The sequence below is a fragment of the Oreochromis niloticus genome, linkage group LG5 (genome assembly GCF_001858045.2).
Source record: "Oreochromis niloticus isolate F11D_XX linkage group LG5, O_niloticus_UMD_NMBU, whole genome shotgun sequence".
Lineage (NCBI taxonomy): Eukaryota > Metazoa > Chordata > Actinopteri > Cichliformes > Cichlidae > Oreochromis > Oreochromis niloticus.
In genome coordinates, this window is record NC_031970.2 from 6,467,766 (window position 1) to 6,489,343 (window position 21,578).

The 21,578-nt window shown below is 39.3% G+C and overlaps 1 protein-coding gene across 4 annotated transcripts in view; it reads right to left on the reverse strand.

Annotated features, from left to right (window-relative positions):
• Positions 1 to 21,578, reverse strand: part of ppp1r16b (protein phosphatase 1, regulatory subunit 16B) — an 89,890-nt gene that overhangs the window by 5,497 nt on the left and 62,815 nt on the right. For all 4 annotated transcript variants that reach the window (XM_019359347.2, XM_019359350.2, XM_019359348.2 and 1 more), the window contains 3 exons: positions 16,049 to 16,194; positions 13,935 to 14,038; positions 7,158 to 7,282 (listed from right to left, as the gene is read on the reverse strand). In XM_019359347.2, the coding sequence (XP_019214892.1) occupies positions 7,158 to 7,282; positions 13,935 to 14,038; positions 16,049 to 16,194 (375 nt within the window). The remainder of the gene's footprint in view (positions 1 to 7,157; positions 7,283 to 13,934; positions 14,039 to 16,048; positions 16,195 to 21,578) is intronic.

Below are 21,578 nucleotides of genomic sequence, written 5' to 3' on the forward strand. Positions count from 1 at the left end.
CAGATAAGGCTGAGCCTGCCTCCATGAAACAACCTAATCTGTTAATGTTATGATATTAATTCTTGTCCTAGCCTCATAAAACTCTAGCCTGGAACATGTCATCACTCAGAGGAAATTTGTAATCTTGCCCGAGAGACCTATCCAACATACTGTAAAGAAAAAAAACTAACTGAAACTAATTTAACATTTTCAGACAATGAAACCTAAACCTGAAACTAAACTGAAAACAAACATTAAAAATATTAAAGTAACCCACGCAAACACAGGGACAATATGCAAACTCCTCACTGAAAGTTGGTGGAGTCAAACTCCACTGAGCCAACGGTGCTCCCCAATAATAAAAACAATGTTTAAAAAGTTCTAATCAATAAAAGTCTCAACAGACTGAAGGGCTCTGTCCCAGAAGTCTTTAAACTTGCGAGGAACAACTAACAAATTCAGAGCCTGTCATCGAAGATTGTGAGCCTCAGTGTGATTAGTGTGAAGCTGGGATAAATAATTTGAAGCCTGGTTATTTACTGGGACCTGTGTAAACGATAAAAAGTAATGTGAGCTCACTAACTAGAATATTTTAATAGCGACATTTGAAAAAAAAAAAGATAACTTTTTTATTGCTTAGAGGTATAAAACAGATGATCTATCTAATATAAAAGGGCTTTACAGCAATCAAAGACGATAACACACAAGCATCAACAATTTTCTCCACTTCAGCAAAGGAGACCATATATTGTAATTTAAATCTTCTTTAAATAAAAGGTAACAGGAACAAGAAATAGATTTTACAGGTGAATCAAAGCCCAGACTATAATCAGACATCCCAAACTCTGAACCTAAAGAAGCAAAAGATTCAGGAGGAGTTATAATTGTGCTCTCAGTTAATGTTTAGAAGAAGGTAATGGCTAGACGGCCATTAATCTGGGTTAAACAGTGGTCCAGGGTTGACAACCTATCCAGCTGGTGAGGCTTAAAATACATATGCAACGTAATGTCACTGGCATAGAAATGATAAATGTCAGAAAATGATGAATGATGGCAGATGAAGAAACAACATAGACAGAAAAATAATAAGGGACCCAGAACTGAACCTTGTGGAACTCCACAGGTTAAGGAGGCGATGTCAGAGTAGAACTCGTTTGCCCTAACAGAGACGGTCAGATACATAGGAAGAAAACCAATCTAACGAAGAGCCAGAGAGCAGATGAGAAAAGAGAAATAATGAAAAAATGTAAAGTATAATTACTCTGACAGAATCATCAAGTGTTTACACCAAGTCTTTTTCAGCATTTTGCTTATTAGAAATAGCAACTAACTAACTAATGACCTAATTCAGCTCAACTTTATACATTTAAAAGAGAAGCAGCAGAATATTTGAGTGGCTCACAGAGAGTAGAAGATGCTTTCACCAACCTCAAAATGTTGTTTTAGGAGGAAACAAAAAGTATATATCTTTTTTCATTTTTTCATTTTGCTTTTTTAAAATCACCAAACTGAAAATTGTTATTTTCAGTTTTTGTTGGAACCTCCTTTGAATATTTTCTTATCCTGGCCTTCAAATTACTGAATGCCTGAAAAACAAAAATATAATATGACAGCAGCACTTGCCCTTTCATTCCGCCAATTTCTAAGGCCCCACACAAACTGTGGCTGAGAGGTTGAACAATAACAAACAGGTATAAAATATGTTTATTGCATCAGGGAAGTTGGCAAGTGGTGTGACATTCATGAAAGTGTCACTTACAGGAACTGTACTTAGTGTTGTTTGGCTCTTTTGGGGAGACCGCAGAAGTAGGTTATGTTTGGGAAAACAGAACAGAGCTTTTAAAAAAGCACCATATATTCACCAGTCTATCTTTTGGAAAATGCCATCAGCATTCCAGAAGACTGAATATCGAATCCCAGCGTTCCTTTATAGGCATCTAAAGGCTGTGAGACACACAGAATTAGCTGAAGGAAATAAGCTAAAGTTGTCTAACATGCCATAAAAATACAACTAAGGAACATATGAGTTTAACAGAAAACATCACTGTAATTGTAAACCAATGTACCGGTGCATCCCATCAAAGAGTGGTTACATTGATCAAAACTAAAAGACGGCCTCCTTACTTAAGGACAAAATTTTTAAACCTTCTCATTTAAGTCAGTGTCAGATGAGGCTGAGGACGACAAGTAATAATAGGACAAACCCGAGGCAAATGAAAAGATCGTTAGCATTAGTCAAATGACAAATCTGACCTTTTGGCGGGACTGGACAAAAAGCCGCTGAAAACATCTAAACCCGATCTAATAACAGTCTGTCCCACTTACTGAGACGTTTCACTCAAAACCAGAAATGTCAACCTCATGCTGACAGTTCAGGTTAAGCCAGGGGACCATCGGAGTCTTTGCTGAGATTTTCATTCCGAACCAAACCGGTGGACCGACATTGGACAACACTGCCCGTGTCACCGTGCCAAAAGTTTCATAATGTCAGCATACTGTGAGCACTCCAGTTCCTCCCACAGTGCCACCAGCAACATGTCCTGATTTACCCTTCCACTGGTCAAACGCATGCCGGGACAAGCACTCTCTTGTCTTCCGTTTTCACCCACAATCTAACGACATGCAGCTAAATGTGTGATTAAAGGACTGAAATAACCTCCATCGCCGTATCTTAACTTAACAATGCGTTTCACTTGTTATTTCCAGTATGAAATGCTTTGTGTACATGTGAAACTTAACTCGCCTCACTCATTCTCCTTCACAACACTAAAAATATAGTTTTCTAAAAAATAAACAAAACCTGAGATGACAGTAATTGAGAAGAGAGGACTGCAATAATAGACCCATAAGTTAGGAGGCAGGCAACAACTCAGTGCACTTAGTATGTACTTAAGAAACTGCTCATCTACTGGGATTTTCCCTCACAACCGTCACTGGGGTTTACAGAGAATGATCTGTAAAAGTGAAAACTGAGTTCTCTGGGTGAAAATGACTCATTGATGTGAGAGGTCAGAAGAGAATGGCTAGATTCCTTCGAGGTGATGAAGGCAAGAATGACTCAAATAAGCACTCATTACAACCAAGGTATGCAGAAGATCATCTCTGAACATTCTGGTCCAGTTTGCACACCAAAACTGGACAAAAGCAAATTGGGAAAAACATTCACTGGTCTGATGAGTCTCGATTTCTGCTGCAACATTTGGATGTTAGGGCCAGAATTTAAGCAACATGAAAGCACGGATCCATCCTGGCTTCTATTATATAGTGGTACAGTATTATAGTATACAGTTCAGGCTGGTGGTGGTGATGTAATGATATGGGGGATATTTTTTGGAACACTTTAGGCCACCCATTACTGCCAATTAAGCATCATTTATATGCAACAGCCTGCCTGAGTATTGCTGCTGACCATATCCATCTCTTTATGACCACAGCATACCCATCTTCTGATGGCTTCTTCCAGCAGGATACAAAGCTCAAACCATCTCAAACTGGTTTCTTAAGCATAACAATGAGCTCACTGCCTTCAAATGGCCTGCACAGTCACCAGACATCAATCCATCCAAATCCAAACCACAGAGAAACATTTCCAACACATTGCTAAATCTACACAACAAAGAATTAAGTCACTTCTAAAGATATAGGGAGGTCCTGCCTAGCCACCAGCAAAGCGTACTGTACCTAACAAAGTGTCCAGCGAGTGTATTTTTATATATAAACTTTGTGTTTATGTGTCAGAGAACAACATGTGACACTTGTTACCTTTCCTTACTTTATGCAAAAAAAAAAAGTGTAAACAAACTTCCAACAAAAATGAAAAATATTTCTCTTCTCCATCTGTCTAAAGTCACAAAGCATACAAATCATTGTGCCTGCACATCAAAACAGGATCATAAAAATGCATTTCACTGGAAAACAAAAGATTAACCTTACATAACTTCCTGTCAGTTCAGGGTCTCTTCCTCTCATCTGTGCCAGGGATTTTAATAAGGCATGCTCTAGTTTGCTTCATCATGCTCGAATGAAGATTAACAGGATGTAGAAAGCAAAGGGACAAGCAGCTCAATCACACAATCTGTAGTAAGACTTTAAAGCTTAACGGGGTTATTTTGGGATACTACCATCCCCTAACTACTTCCATCCAGTGATCCGTCACTGTGTTTCCCCTGTGTAGCTAAATCCCTAATACATAATAAAGACTTCATTAAGGCATCTGACATTATACGCTCTACTCAGTAAATTATGTGCTAATGATTTTTTTTGTACCTTGCTTGACTTTTATTGCATCACTGTACTGAAGTGCTAAACAAAACAAATTTAGGGACTTATTTATTAGGTACACACAATCCTCACGTACCTTTGCACAATGCAGCAAAGCGTAAAGACATGAGGGCCTTTCCTAGTTTTCATTCTCTCATCTACTTCATCTCTCTAATCACACTTCTGCATCAAGCTTATAAACTTTAGGGGTTGGCATAAAACGCACACAAAAGGCCAACAGGAGCACACATGCTACTGAAAACCAAATATCCAATCTGACCATGTTTTCTTTGATGAAATGCTGCTTTTATGATTCTCATCATCTATTCCCACTCCTCTTAAATGCAATTTTATCATCACTACAGGTTTACTGTAATCTAACATTTGTTTAAATAATGACTGCAGGTATACTGAGCATTCATAACTGGAGCACTCAGACCATTTAAAATCATACAGCTGATTTGCCTTTAAAAAAATTATAATGAGGCTCTAAATGCCTGATTAGCTTTGAAGGTTTTACGGCCTCGCGAGACAGTGTTGCAGAGCACATAATCTTTAAAAGGTGAATCTGTAATAAAGACGGTCCACTGAATATTTACACAACATTTGCTTTTTTTCCCTCTTTGTTCAGACCTGTGACGCCTGATATTAACGTGAGAGGTTTGTCTCTCTGCAGCACGTCACCTGGAACCCAGCGGGTAGGAGGGTTCATTTAATTTTTAGCTCTCTGTCTTGTTTTATTTCTAACTGCCTCCTTTTTAAATGCTTTTTCTTCATTTCCTATCATACATAATGTTAATGTGGTGAGTGTTCATATTAAACAAGATCAAAGTTTCCAGTAATGAGGTCAGCATATATCCAAATAATCCCTATGAGCCAGCAGCTAAGGCTTCATGCAGACTGCTTTAAATGAACCAATTCAGACAGCTTTTTTCTAGTCCTGGCTGTGATGATAATAAAAATGCATATCCCCAACATGGTCATCTCCGCCACACAGGTCTATATGTGAGCCAAGATGCCCTGAAGGGTGTACTACGGGGGGACAGCAAGCTGTGCTGAGCTTAAAGTCAAGAGTTTTCCAGTGTCATGATGGTGGCTCTGCTCTCTCTGTCTCTGCTAATATTTTATACATACAAACTGTTGAGCCACACCTCACTAAAGCATGAAAGAAGCACTGCTGCAATTTGACTACTTTCAGTTTGCGATGCAGAAAATGTGTTTATGTTCTTGGTGCTAATCTGCTGCTGCTGAGCCTCTTTTATAGCTGCTGGAATTACAGCTACAAGAAAAATGTAAAACAAAAAAAATCCATTAATTACATACTGAATACTCATTCAGTCAATAAAAATAATTTCATCGCTGACTAAACTAAAATGATTTCCATGTCTCCTATATTATGCTAAGGGAGAATCTCAGACCTGAACACAATGAATAATTTTCAGTATTTAAACGTGTAAAAGGTTTCCCTTACAGTTAATTTAAGAAACAAACAGCAGTATCAACACCGGACCGAGCATTAAAATACATTATGTATATAATTTTCTGCGGCATTGCTCTCGTCTGCAGCATTTTACTGATATATTTTTTATGTTCTTTATAGCTCTCCATCTTCTGTTCATCTGATAAAACTTCTGATCGGAGTAGATGATGCTCCCTTGATCCATTTAGCTCCGAAGAGTAAAATGATGAGTTAAACACCAACTTTTACGTGAGCCTGAAGGAGGAGGCAGCTCAGGTTAACAGAGAAAGTTGATCCCGACTGGGGGTTTGGGTTTTGTCAAGCCAGCTAACACAAAGAAAGCTTGGCACGTTGAACTTGCTTCGCAGTCTATTCATCTGCTCATCTGCTATGCAGATCTTCTGTTTATATGAGAAACAGAAGAAAGGAGGGGAAGATGAGAGGGGAGCAAACATCTGAACAGAAGAAAGTTGCTTTAAAGTGTGCTACAACATCGTTTTTCTTTCCTCAGACAGTGGATAAACTGAGGCGCCGCACCAGTGTAAGATGAATCAGATGAATTTTATAAATGTGTCTCATCCAAAACTACTCTTGCAGAATCCAAGGGTAGAAATATGGAGCCAGAAATGAGCACAATAGGACCACTTTAACAAGCTTACATGAAAAAATGGCTTCAGCCCAGAAAATAATATTAAAATCATTTCCTCTTTATTGCACCAAGATTTGTTTGCTTAGATAACCCAACAAAAATAGCAAGAAAGGCTTAAACCCCAATATTAGAAACCTCTGGGTGATTCACCAATGGAGGAAGCCTCCAGAGCGTACAGACAATTAAAGCAGTGATATGGCAACACACTAACTGCATGGCTGCTATGCATGTGTGTGTCCACCCTGCCAGTCTTTCCTAATCTTTGAATGTAGCAATCTTAATATCTGCTTTCCCTTTTTTAATAATACAAAAACATTATGTCTGAAGAGCAAGAGCAGCAGCTGCGGTCCAGACGATATCGCAGTGAAGATTTTAACCTCTCGAGACAATTTCTACCCTCATCTGAGGCAGACTACTCTAACAGAAGCTACCCGCAGTAACAAAACACTTATAGCTAATTTAAAGCCACAGTCAATTATATCTCAGACAATGTATTGTGGAGCAGCTACAGAAAGGCAGCTGCATTAGCTGCCTATTAACACCACACACAGAGCTTTGCTTTGCCAAATCAGTGCACCATCACTGAGTAACCTGAGCACATAAATCTGCCACTTTACATCACATTTTACATTAATCTAAGTGTATTTATGCAGTATATGCATCACATTTGATCATTTTAAGCGAGCACATCCGTTCCACAGAAACAGAATTAAATATTTACAATATTAAAGCAGCAAGAACTTCAGGGATGCTGTTTTAAATTGAGTTTAGTTGAGATTTTTAGAAGAAAATCAAAGCCGATGAACTTACCAGAGTAGCTCCCTGAGAGTCCTGCTGGTTGACCTTTTCTCCATGACTCAGCAGTTCCTGAATGTCTCCTATCATCTTCCTCTCTGTCGACGCTCGCGTCTCGTTGATCATCTCCTGGGTGATGCCTGTCAGTCAAACATGCAGGCAGAGCAGCCAGAGTTAACCACAGGGGAGTTTGGTCCTGACACTTTTAATATATAACTGCAGCCTGGGCTGGTGAAATGGACAGTTTTTGATCTGAGGCGAAACCCACTTGGGTATGATACCCCTGAGACACGTACCTGAAAATAAATGTTAGCACTGAAGGTGAATTTATTCTTCACATAAATGTTTTTAAATATTTGACAACTTAAAATGCATTTATTTACTGCAAAATCAATGCAGAGCTGCAAACTTGACCATCTGAAAGTATAAAGTGACCATTTTCTGCAGGTAGAGTAGTTTATTCTCATGCTGGCTGTCCTTCTATGTCCTGGCAAAGAGGTTTGTTTGCAAAGACGGTTTGGCCCAGGTGTTTCTGGATGTCACTTCCCCTCTACATTCCTCCTTTAATCCATCTTCCTGCTGCCAGGTAGGACTCAATGCTCAGACCGCCACACTTCAGCAAAGAAGTTATCCTCCTTCGGCTCAGTAACATTCAGCGTTAATTGAAAGAGGTGTCAGTCAAGACTGTCTCTTGTATTCTTGCAGTGTAACTATCAAAATATGTGAGTTAACCTTTAGAAGAGATCTGGCGCACAAGGTCAAAATATCTACACAAGATCCGCCCATTTTTGTGACACAACCAAAGTAAACACCCTGCTCTAATTTAACAAAAAAACTGGGTAATTGAATTCTCATTCATCCTTAAAATGCTGTTTACGGAGGACACTCCCCTGGATCTGATCATTCTAACTTGAAATAAATTGTAGAAGCAGTCAGGTCACATTTCACTGTGCATTTTCCTTTGTTAGGATTTCAGCCCCGTGACCTTTCTCAGTAATAAATTTGGCACGTAAAGCTAAAGGCAATGGCAGTCAGTCATCCACAACTCCTACTGCAATGTCGCTCTTTTGTTTTTAGCAGGTGTCCACGCATGTGAAGGTTAACAGTTGTGATGAAGGGAGTTAAAAGGGTGAATTGAATTTGCAATCACAGTCACCTGGAGGGGTTTTAAAGGCTCACGGATCAAGGAAATGACAGCCCCTTTTAGTCGATTTAATTCATGCCTCCAGCAAATGTTTTCTTCTGTGTTTTCTGTTGTTTCTGTCAGAAAACAACAGTCTCTCAGATACTCGTGTCACAAATTCTTTCATATTTTGATTTTGCTGCAGTGATGCGCCACCGCCTGAAAAAAAAAAACTCCCACAAGGATTAGAGGATGTAAAATCTAGAAAATATTCATCATCATCAAACAAAGGATTGTTCCCCCTGTTTTTAGACTTTTCAGGAAACGTACATCACTGGCAGTAAATGTGACTACATTAGTTTCAGGTGCTTCAAATACCTTGTTGAGTTATAAAGTTGTATTTAACTAAGTAAACAATATAAATGAGAACAGACAAGAACATCGGGGGAAGTGAAAAACCTAACCAAACAGTTCATACAGGTTGGACAAAAGATCTGGTCAAATATTCACCAAGAACCATTGACCAGTTGTTCATTGTTTGTTTATGTGTGTGGATGCAGCAGGCTTGTATAAACATACACTACATGAGGACATGATGTCATTCAAGTATACACAAGCAGTTATATTTTTGCACATAAGGCAACAGAGTGTCCTTTCTGTCTTAGAGGCTACTTGTTTAAACAGCTCCTGACTGCAGTGTTAAGCAGAAAGGAGCCTTTCTTAAACTGAAATGTCTACAATTCCTAGTAAAGGGTAACCATGCTACCATGGCAGATGTCTGGTATGGCAATCCTATAGCAGTTACCTGCAATATTACAGTAATAAAGACAGTGACAGCTGTGATGGCTGCACAGCTGGCTAAAGCTGTCTACACTGCACTTAAGGCCACTTGTATCTGTTTTTATTTACATTGTGAAAATGTACTTATTCTTAATCTTGTGAAGAATTAATTACTTAGAAATAGGTTTTGGAAATAAGTCACATAATAACGATTTTTTTGAGCTCCAGTCTTTTTCCTTATTCACTGCTCTTTGTGGATTTGGCCACATGAATTCCACATGATATAAGCAGATGTTATGCATGCTACATGGCTGATTTCCAACCCCTAGAAACTGTAAAACTAGTATAAAATGTAAAATTCAGTGAGTAAGTCTAATCAGCATCATTATCATAAATATAAATTCCTGCTAGCTTTGATGTAACCCTGTAACAGTACCCTATATATGACCACTCCAGCATAATCCATCACCATAAATTTTTATCCCAATATTGCATAATTCAATTCAATTCAGTTTTATTTATACAGCGCCAAATCACAACATCAGTCGCCTCAAGGTGCTCTACATTGTAAACCTCCCGCAGAACCAGGCTCAGGAAGGGGCGGGGCCATCTGCCACAATAGGTTGGGGTGAGAGAAGGAAGACAGGATAAAAGACATGCAAACTAACCAGTTGACTTTACATTTAGCTCAGATATATTTTGTGAACAGTTTGTATGGTTGGTGTTACTTTTTCAGCTGTTTGAAAAGTTGTATTTGAAATGGTCTGGAACTTTTCTCTGTTACATACTGCGACTGCACCTTCACGTATGCACCATGAACGCATCACAGGGATGAGAAGGGAAAAGGGATGTCTGGAAGGTGTAAGCAGGCTATGGGATGTCATTATTTTCTTATTACTGAGCAGGTACCTCCAGGCCCTCACCGGAAGCAGTGCCAGGCTTCAGCACATTGAACAGTAGTATGCATTAACCTGCCAATCAGATTTCATTACTCAATAACTGAAGGTGTTGGAACACTTTTCCGGATCATTTGAGCCCAATTTAACGCCTGAACAGAAGAAACAGAGAGCAGGGGATTGTCCACGGATAGTCTAGCTCTACTATTATGTGGTATTTTTGTGTTTTTTTTACAGGGGAAGTGAACTGATTTCAGCATCAACACACAACATCCATGTTCATCAATATTCCACAACCTTAAGCCATTAAGATTTATTGTATTGTTTTACTGGAAGCATGTTCATTTTTGGCTCTTAGAGTGAAACTACTGCGCAGCAGAGAGATTTCATCATGTGCCACTGTAGAAGAGAGAAAAAGGTAAGAAGCTATAATTTTGCTGTCTACACACCTGAGGAACTATGACTGCTGCTGCACTGGAATTGTGAGGCTGTTTCCTTTCAAATAGCGATGCAGAACAGGCCAACGATGTTCAAAATATGCTCAAAGTGCCATCTTCCCTTCTTTATTGCATGTGTGGATTTGACTGGGCATTAAAAAAAAATGCATTACGGTGTCATTCCCCACTCTATTTTACCTAGATACACAGATCCCCTCCTTATCTCTGCAGCTCATCACAGATGAACTGGGCTCTACGGGGAAGGATCAAGGAAGCACTGAATCCGTCGATGCTGCATATCAAGTGCTGCGCGTGCGTGCGTGTGTGTGTGTAGAGAGAGGCTGACTGTGTGTGCCCATCCCTGCAGTGTCTCAGGGGAGAGAAGTCTTATCCAGCAGTACAGTGCTGAGAACATTACAGGAGCAATTAGCAGCACCGCGCTCCTTTTGATCAGCTTAATAATCATTCTTCTCACCTACTGTACCGCTATCTGCTTTCTGCAGCTCGAGAGATCCTATTGTAAACTGAGAACCTCATTTTCGAGTGTCTGTTTTCCCTCTGAGAGCCCCTGCTCTCCGTCTCTGTGCATTTTCAATAACGCCTCACATCCACACACTGTAGCTTCATGTGTCCTGTTTGTACTGTCAAAAATATCAAAATTATTAACTGCATACTTGTTTACGAGTGCAATAACCGGGCTTCTCGAGCTTTAGTTAACCAGGGAAATATGACTGAGCACCCCTGATGCTCTCCTGCATCTACAGTCTCCTCCTGCTTACTCCCACCAGCTCCACACACGCATTTGGCATTTAGCAGTGTGCTGAAGGGCACCTTAACCAACTTAGGAAAGTTTCACCTTTTCTTTACTTTTTTGTTTTTGATACCACTTGTGAAGTACACCAACCAACAGCCTCATACAGGTAAACAAGCAGGTGTGAGCACATGAATAAGCAATGACTTTTGTGAGGCAGCACGCTGCCCTGAAACACGTCGAATGTGGAAATAATTTCTGTTTACTCTGTATGAGACTCGAAGAGAAGGATTAGATATGATTCATGTGCTACTGAGGTTTGTCTTTTTTAAAGATGTTTGTTGAATCTCTAAAGTGGAGCTGAAGTTAGCAGTGTTAACGAGACGTTACAAAGATTAATGTGTGTGTACGATCCAGGAGGCAAAGAATACACTTTAAAACTTAGAAGGAAACTGTGCTGCACACTCACTCATTTTAATAAAGTAAGTATGAAGCTACAGCCTGTTAAACTGCTTCTGTACAGGAAAAACAGAAAGCTTGTTGTGTCCAAAGCAAGCAGCATCTTCCATAAAAACAAAGTCAATGAGTAAGCAGAAAAAAAAACTGCAGTTCAGTGAACAGCCGTGTCAGGCTGGCCCCAAGAATCACAGTTCAGTCTTTTCATTGGCTGAGTTTGGTTTCAACACATTTTTCACTAACCATAGTTAGTTAGGACTAGTCACACATACCTAGGGTCTGACTAAGTCAGTGACTGGCCATGACAAGCAGTTGCTACGTGAAATTGCTTGGAAATAGGTAAGCTGCACTAATTGCTCTGGTCACCAAGACATTGCCATGGTGGCCTGTAGTTTACATGGAAGACAAGTGACAGTGAAACTGTGAAAAGTGCAACGCAAACTTAAACTGGGGACTGTTCACCTTCAAAGTAAAAGTAGGACTTTTCGAAACATGTTTTGGATGCAAAGGTAAAGTAGCACTTTTACTTTGAAGGCAAACAGTCTCCGTTTTGGTTTGCATCACACTTGTTTGCAGACAAGTGAAACTCTTCTATGCAAACCTTGTAATAAGCAACAGGAGCTTTTTGGTATGACAACATGTATCCACCAAACTGCCACAACCACTTGCCACATTTTTCCCAGGAAACCAGGGGTTGCCAGGGGATGTAGACTGGCCTTGAAAGTGTATAATACTGGCATAGCAGCTTTGCTAACCAGACATAAGTGGTTAGGACTTAGTAACACTAACCAAGATGGAAAGCCACAACTAGACTTAGCCGAAAACCCAACTGTACCCCGTGTCCTGGTTAATAACTACTACTACTACAACTAGAGGTCTGTGTGACGTCTTTGTTTTAGTCTATGCCCCAAAGGCAACACTATTAAACTATCTTGTAATCAGAAAGCAATTAATTACATTTTTTGCAATCTTTTTAATCGCATTTTGCAAAATGATACTTTAAATGAGCCACAGTTTAGCAGCCAGTTCTTACAACAGTACAGTGAAAACCCCCTGCTGCTCGATTTGTTGTTTCGTTCCCAGCCGTGAGAACACATGCCAGCTTGAGGATGTAACCATTTACCAGAAAACAACAACAAAACACTGAGAGCAGCTCGTGTTAAGAGGCTTGATTTTACTCCAGTGTAAATAAATTTGTCTGTTGCTTCGACAGCTTTTGTACGCGTCTTTCTTCACACCGCACACACAGACAAAAATGCAAACAGCACGAGTTTCCCCCTCCTTCATCACTGATGTGCAGTTATGTCAGTGCCGATCTCCTTGAACTCTCTTTCACTCATGTCGCAGAGACAAACTGTGGCGTCTGCAGCTGTTTACAGTGACACAGCATGAATATACAGTATCCTAATCTGCACCCCGCTGGCACAGAGAGAGAGAACTGTGAATACTTTCAGCTCCTCACAGTGTCAATCATAAAACTGTGCCTCACACTACGTGCGATATCAGGTCACAACTCCGATGCCATCTTCTTCAGCAATCTGTTCTTGTGACAAGCAGACCGTTAAGACTGCCAAAAGCTGTAAGCCGCAAAGGTTAAAATAAGATTTGCATCTTCCTTCCGTCTCATCTCTAATTTTTGATAGACCTGGACTCTTAAACGACTGCTTATTATAGCGCTCACACTTAAAAAAGTAACAAAAAGTAACAACACAGTCCAAGTGTTAAAGTACAAGGAAGCTGATTAAACTGTGTCTGCCTGCTTTAAAGTCCACACATCACCTATCACAGTTTTATTCAGACTAAAACAGCAGATCTATACAGCAATACATGAACTTTGCTGTCCAGACAATGACTTTTAGACTGGATACAACTTTTAACTTTAACATTTCTAACATAAGCTTTAAAGTAAGGTAGCGGTAGCCTGTGTTTTCAGTAAGTCTAAGAAGCTAAGACTGAGTTAGCAAGCTAGCCTCTTCTGGTAAGTCTCCTGGCGTTTTGGCAAAATACACAGTTGTTGACTAGGAATGAACAGATGTAATCAGGGAAGGAAATGAAGGGGTTGAACTAAGTGAATGTTGTTTTTCCTGGAAAGGTCTTGTTCACTGTGATTCTAAAAAGAAAAAGGAAATGTTTTACAAAAACAATGATGGTTAAAAACCTCCCTGTGCTGGTAAAGTTAAAGAATGTACTTTGTGTAACATCATTACGCCTGCACATACCTACGTAATCTTCTCTCAATTATCAGTCTGACAGTTTGCAGACTGAATCTGATTCCAAACTTACTAAAAGATTTTATCATCTGTCTAACCTTCCTGTCAGTAACTGCCCCTTCAAGCATTTATTCTCTACCTCTGTTGGCCATGGCCGTCTCAATGATGTCCAGCGTCGGATCATCTTCACACAGGTCGTAGGGCATGTTCCCATCGGAGTTGACTGCCAGCAGATCTGCGCCACTGTGGGAAATGAGCGGATGAATATTTCAACAAATCCAATCAGAGTTAATAAATGCTCTGAATGTACAATATGCAGGGCTAACGACTCAATGAGAAAAAGTGTTCAATATATTATATTTCACGGCACCATCTGTGAAAAGTCCTCAAAAGTTTAAAAATAACCAAAACAACTTTAGTCATCAGGGTAACACCGGCCTGTTTTCATGTCCCGGCCTACTGTAACACACAAAGATGCTGAAAACTGACAATCTATAACTCAAAGTCTTGGACGGGGATGACAAAACAAATGTACATTACACAGCACTAACTGAAGAAGCTAATTATCATCTTTCAGCCCAGAACAAATGACACTGCGTCATTCAGCAGTTTTTAACTTCATCCATGTGACAGCACGGTCGCTTTGACGAGTCCTGCACGTCAACAGATGGCAGCAGTGTGTTTGTGTGTTTCTAGTCTCTGCATACAGGCTGCAGTTCAACCCGTCATGTTAACAAGGAGAAACAATACCAATGTGTACACGTGCAGTATGTTAATTTGCCTGTTTTGTCTCTTTGTGTGTACATGTGTTTCGCTGTTATTGCTTCATTAGGATGCAATTAAAGCCTAATAAACTCAGTCTAATTAAATCCTAATTAAACATGTCCACAGTGTGTGAACTCATGAGTCATCTATACTTCTTACACGTATTTGCATCCAGTCAAAGACAGTAACAAGGACATTTTTGCCTATGGGAATTTGGGTCAGTGTTACTGAATTATTAACAACATTTGCATATCAGAGTTGGGTAATAATTCAATCTGTGTCATTATTAAACCGCTACACATCCTACGGCTGGAAATAATTCAGTATTATCCTTTACTGACCTTCAGTGGGTTTGCTTTATCTTCAAATATCATTGTAACACCGATTTTTAGTAGAGGATAGTGTCATTTCCACGATGTTTTTCACTCTTTTTTTGTATAATTTGTCACAGCTAATAGGTGCATTAGCATTAATTCAGCTTCTGTTGATTTTGGAACAGAAAAACCTAATCTGTCTGGACAAGAAAAATTCAGGTTCCTCCAAACTCCCTCTGTGGCTCACTGGGGACAGCAGCTGCAGTTATACCTGTATATTCGACAGCATGGCAACAATATGCCATGCTATTAAGTTTAGACTATTGTGTAAGCACATGTTTTTGCCTGGAAAACCATGACAGCCATTCATTATAATTCATTATAATGAATGGCTCCTGTGTCTTTAAGCTAGGTCTTCTGATTGGCTGTCCTTTACAAATAGAAGAGCTGAAAAGCAGGTGGGAGGGGCTTCCATATTAAAATCCTCTCTTTATAACATCATACAGATCCAGGAGCACCAAAAAAAAAAGTTAGAAACACGGCGTTTCAAGCCTCCTCAGGAAAAATCTGTCCCTTAGTATGAGCCCACTATCACAACAAAATGAACAATAATATGGGAAACCATAACAGACCCACCCCAAAATCAAATTGTTTTGTTTATTCTGTGGCCTGTAGAGCTATTCATACATCTGATGTTCACAGAAATCTTTATATCTTGTCACTATATCATAACTGTAAGCCTCTTCTCACGAACTGCAATAATGCAAGTAAAGTTTAGTAGAAATGAAACACGTCTTTTAAACTTTATGACTAATAGTTAACAAATTAACCACATTTTGGTGCATTCAGTCTCCAACTGCAACTGTTCTAGTTGTTTATTTTTGTTGTCTTAATGCTGTGATGTGCTGATCTCAATATTTACCCAGAACTGACCCGTTGAGCTGAATCCAACAAAAATCTGATGTCATATTGTTACAGAGCTACTATTCCTCACTGCATACATGACCTTTTACAGCCTAAGGCAGTGCCATTACTCAACTTTCCTGAAGCATAATGAGTTAAATATTAGATTTCATAAGAACATATTTAGACTTTCGTGGTGCTGGTCTTTATCTCAGACAAGATAAGGGCTGTGCTGCAGGAAATCATGATGTATCATATCTTTATGACTTACTGTGCGATGAGTATCTTAACAAGTCCCGCGTGGCCACAGGTAGCAGCAGCATGCAGCGGCGTCCACAGTTCGTTGTCCTGAGCGTTAACACTGGCTCCTCGGTCCAACAAGAGCTTCACCATCTCCTCATAGTTGTCTATGCAACACTGTATGGAGAGAGAGAGACAGAGGAAAAGGGAGGGAAGGAAAGCAGGAGGAGGACAAGATTAGATTTGGTTCAGGTTTTATACGAAATATTTAATAGCCCAGTATTTTCAGGATTTGAATTTCAGTGTGGGATTGTGGGTACTGCACATAGAGGAAGAGAATGAATGGATGGACCGATGGAAGACACAACAACAGAACAAAAAAAGATGTGCAGCTCACCACTATCCCCTCCTAACCCAAACAAGTGGTCACCCTTGTGGAAAACAGTTAACCCCCAATTTTGAAATATGACTTTAAAGGCCTGATCTAAAACCTTGGGGAAAAAGTAGTAAGAAAAATACAAAGGAAATAAGATGGTTTGTAAAATAAAAAAGTGAGGAGGAAAAAAGCTGTGGTGCACTGAAGGTGTACATTTCAGCATCTTAATCATTGAAGAATGACAACAAAACCATAAATAAGTAAGTACTCATTTGTGAAATCTATATAGTATTTTTATTAGGCTACAAAACTAAGCAACTTTATACACATTCATCCTGACTTCTCAGCCATTGTGTGGGTTTGTTTCCTGGACAAAGGCAGAGGGTCAGAGAGTATTTTGCTTGTAAAACTGGGTGTGATTACAGGGTGGAGAGGAAGGAGAATTTTCCATGAAAATCAGACGGCTGTCAGCAGCTGCAGTTTGCTCCATCAGAGCTAATTGGTGAGTGTGGCAGTAACTTGTTGTTGAACAAAGACCACGATGACTGATAGGACAGATAACAAAAACCAAGAGAGAAAGAGGCAGGAAAGTGCTGAAGTGAAGGATGGAATTACTTTGTCACAGTGGGAGGGGTCAGATATGATCAGAAAACCAAGACGTTCAGGGCGAACAGTTTGTTTCCAAAGTCTGAAAAGGGCACGTCAGCTAATGCCTCTGTTATTGTTTGCGCTGGTGAATCTGGTCCATGACATTTTTAATCAAACCTTCCAAACCAATTTTTATTTTTCTGTTTTATTTTGTTTGTTCATTTTATACCAAAGAACCCTTGGACACTTATATATCAAAGGAAATGAGACATCCGTCACACAAAGAAAAACAAATGCAAAATCACCTTTGGCAAATTGATTGCTGACAATTCCATTAAAAACCCCAAAAGTGCTTCAATGAAGAAAGAAAAAGGGGGAAAAAGAAAATAAAAGAAAGAGGACTGGCAGCAAATAGAAAAAAATAAAGATAACAAGCAACAAAAGAAAGAAAAAAAATACATCAACTCAGTAATCCGCTTATACTGTGAGGGCTTTGGCGAGCAGCAGCCATCTCAGCATGTATTGGGAATCACAATGTTAACACACAAGTCTCAAATTGTTTCCACTTTCTAAATCCCTGATTGCAATCCATCAAATCACCAACTCCTCTGTTCAACTCCTATGTGATTATATTCTGACTTCAATTCTGCAATTTGGGTAAAAATTAGTCAAAGTTTGTGAACTATAATTTTCTGTTAGCTCACCATCCCATGTCTTCAGATTATTGATATACTTTTCTGCAGTTTAACACTTTCTAAAGAGAAATTTCTTTGCACAGTCTTCTCAGATGTGAGGGTTTGTGGCTCTTCTTTATTTCACCTGACTGCGAATTGTTTACTTGAGAAAATAATCTACAAGGAAACATTTTGTTGCACGCACAGGTTAAACCTATGCACACGTTATATGATGGGAATCACTTCAAGTCTAAGCAGAAAAAATAGACATTTTCTATTAAACCCCATATGCTTGTTTTTAAGCAGCTATAGGTCATTTCACTTGTATATAAGCAGTTTAATTAGAGTGAACCTGCTGTGCTCCATATTACTTTTCCTTAGTACAGCCCGTCAGCTCTCGTATACAAAGCTCCCTTTCCTTAAAGGCCAACCTCCCTTTAAGCCATTTTTCTTCATATTGGCTTCCAATCCCCTGGCTTCTAAACAGAACCCATGACTTTTGAACACCGTCTACTCCACATGCCACTGTGAAGGTTCTGAAACAAACAAAAAAACAAAAACAAAAAAAAGACAACATAATTTCTCATTCTTAATAAGAAATGATAGTTTCTGGCATCTGTCTGTACAGGTAATTATTCAGTCTGGAATAAGAGAATGGACTGTTGGTAATAATTTATTCATTACCTGCTTAATATGGCATTTAAGGTGGATTTGATGTTTAATCTGCAGACAATATAGAAGCTAAGTACTGTAACATCATCCATGGGTTTCTGGAGGCTCGTTTTGAAGCAACTGTACTTTTGCCATCTTGGTTTTAAAGAACTAGATGTGACTACGAGGGTCAAATGTAATCCCTATGAAACCACTCACTCATTAACTGACAACTTATCAATCACAACTGAAATTTGCCATCTATGGTTTAATCAGAAGCATAATGGCGTAGTATAACAACAGTGATGGTAGGAATAATACCAGAGTAAATTCTTCTGTGACATACAATTGTCATATCATAATATCAATGGCACAGTGCAGAACAGTGTTTAAAGCCCAGGCATGCCCAACAACAAGAGCAGCGCGTCAGCCTCCAATGATGATTTGGTAAATAGTGAACTTTAACAACCTCCAACAAAAAGAGGAAATGTTTGATGGGTTAGGGTTAGAGGTTAAAGGTTAAAGGTTAGGGATTTTCCATTTCAATTTTATTATGTGCAAGCATAGTGCAGTCTTGAAGAGTTACAAGGTTAAATTACTTGAGTTATTGTTACTGTTGAAGTGTTGAGCATTTCAGGGGAAAAGACTAGCTGGGATACTTTTGTGCTTATGCTTTGTATGTATACCTGTATCTCTAATATTGCACTATATTACTGCTGCTGGCACCTTGTGGCAACAGATTCAAATTTTGAATCAGGGAGTCTATGATCCATGAGCTCACTGGAGAACAGAAGGATGGAAAATGACGTTCATTTTGTTTGCACTAATAAATGCTACTGTCTGAAAGCTGCAGTCACTGATGTTCAGTATTTTTTTCCTGAACTGTCAGAAATACGCAAATTTTATTGAAATATTCTGTTAAATTTTCACCTCTAATATTACATTTGGTACCTTTCAAGATGGTCAAGGACAACTTACAAGCAATTAACAAAACCAGAGTATGGATAAAATAACAGCTGCAAGACAGCATAGAATTAAAATTAACTACATACCAAAATCAAACAGCATAGACATGTTTTCAGATATGTTTTCAGGCTGGCTTTAAAGATAGTGACAGGATCAATGTTGCAAATGTGGTGCAGGAGAAAGCTCCAAAGAAGGCGGAAAGCTTTTTGGTAGAAAGCTCAAAAGCCCAAGGTGGACAGCCAGGCAGCTGGAATAATAAGAGTAACAGAGGAGAGTACAGGAAGGAATGGCGATGTGCAGAAGGTGAGAGAAAAATGGAGGTGCGAGATTGTGGAGAGACTTGAAAGCAAGAAGCGAAATCTTAAAATTAATGCAGCTGCTGAAGGAAATAAGTAATACGTTCTATGGAAGGAGTTCTGGCTATGACCAGCTGAACCCTATGGAGAAGTTTGTGTGGGAAGCCAGAGAGGGTATTAAGAATTTTGAAGGCATTACTTTAATAAATATGATATATAACCAGAGCACGTCCAAGAAAAGCAATACTGCTGTACAGGATGTATGTAGCCGACCAATATCACGTTGGTAGAAATATGCAGGCTGAGTGATATTATTGATGTGCGTTTCAAAATTTAAGGCATTATGGAAAACAACACTAAGCTCTTGATCTGGGAGGGAGGAACGAGCTTAGCACATTTGTTCAAAAAAGTTTTAGTTCTACCAGAAGAACCTCAGTTTGTCACTATTTAATTTAAGAAAATTAGCAGACAATCACAATCAGGTGGAAGAGTGGAACTAGGCTTTGTGCACAGATAGAGGTGAGTGTCATCAGCATATGAATGAAAATGAATACCAAATTTCCTAATAATATAACCTAAAATTAAAGGTAAATAATAAATAGAAAGACGCCTGAGGCAGAACCCTGGGGAACACCACTAACAACTGGGCAAGGTTGTGAATTGAAATTTTTTCACTGTACATGCTTTACAGACTTTAATCTCTTTAAAAGAATATCATGATTGTATCAAAGGCAGAACTCAGATCAAGAAGCACAAGTATGGTTAACAACCCAGAGTCGGCTACCATCAGAAGATCATTTCTGATCTTGACCAGGGGTGCCTCTGTACTGTGAACTAGCCGAAAACCAGACTGAAATTGTTGAGATGATTGTTAGTAGGGTATGAATAACTCTGCAAAGAAGAGTAATGTATGGTAATTATTTTGGTTGAGAGGGTCTTCTTAAGAGTTGAACTTATCAAAGCTGTTTTAAGAGGTAGAGGAAAAAAAGCACAAGATTTGGGACAAGTAAATAATGTCAGTTATAAAAGGAGCGAGAGAGAAGCAACAGGACTTGGCCCCCTAGTTGACAGTGGCTCTGTGGTGTAGTGGTTAACACAGTTGTTTTAATGCATGAAAGATCCCCAGCTGGAGCCCAGGAGGAGACCTAAACCCAGCTGTGGTGGCCCCTTGGGAAATAAGGGAGCAGCTGGAAGCAGCTAAAAGCACCCGTACAACAGTGGTGACAGAGATCCTTCTTAAGGTCTTATGTAATTAAGCTAAAATGTCAAATTTAGTACAAAAGTTTTAATGTCAGCGGTGTAAAGAAGTTAGTAAAATGTTTTTCTCCTGTTGACAACCGTTAACCATCTCTCTCTAATGTCTCTGTTACACCCGCGAATCAGTTTTCACTTTTTCCACTTAATAACTATACCCAGTAATGCCAGTGGCTCCCTTTTTACACTCTGCATCGTCTTTTAGCAGCGGTTAGAATGAACGTCAGGACTTCTCAAATTTCCCCCTCGTCTTTGAATTTCCACCACACTATACATAATCATCGTATAAACGTTGGGAGGTCGAGGTGCAGAGAGATTTTTCTTTTCATGGATTTGCATAAAAGATGAGCTAAAGTGCAATCTCTAGAGATTTCTAGTATCTCAGAGTAGGAGTGAAAGAAGGGAAGGCAATAATACAGAGCGAGGCAAAAACATAACTATAAGCCAACTGGATAGAAATGCCAAGAAGAAGAAGCAGGAGGGGCAGATTAGAAGACAGAAGAAAGTCACTTTGGGATATGTAAACAACAACTGCAGATTCTTCAGCATCATTTACATAGAGTCCCTGCTTTCAAGTAATTTTAGAAAACTTAGCAGCCGACTCTACTCAAACTCAGAGAGCAGAAACTTGTGTTACATTTGACGATAAAAAAAATCCCTTTAGGATCATTTATCTATGTCATGCAACCGACTATAGCTCAGCTGTGTCTGTGAGATGACGTGACAGTTCAGACTGTTACCTTCTGTACCACATAC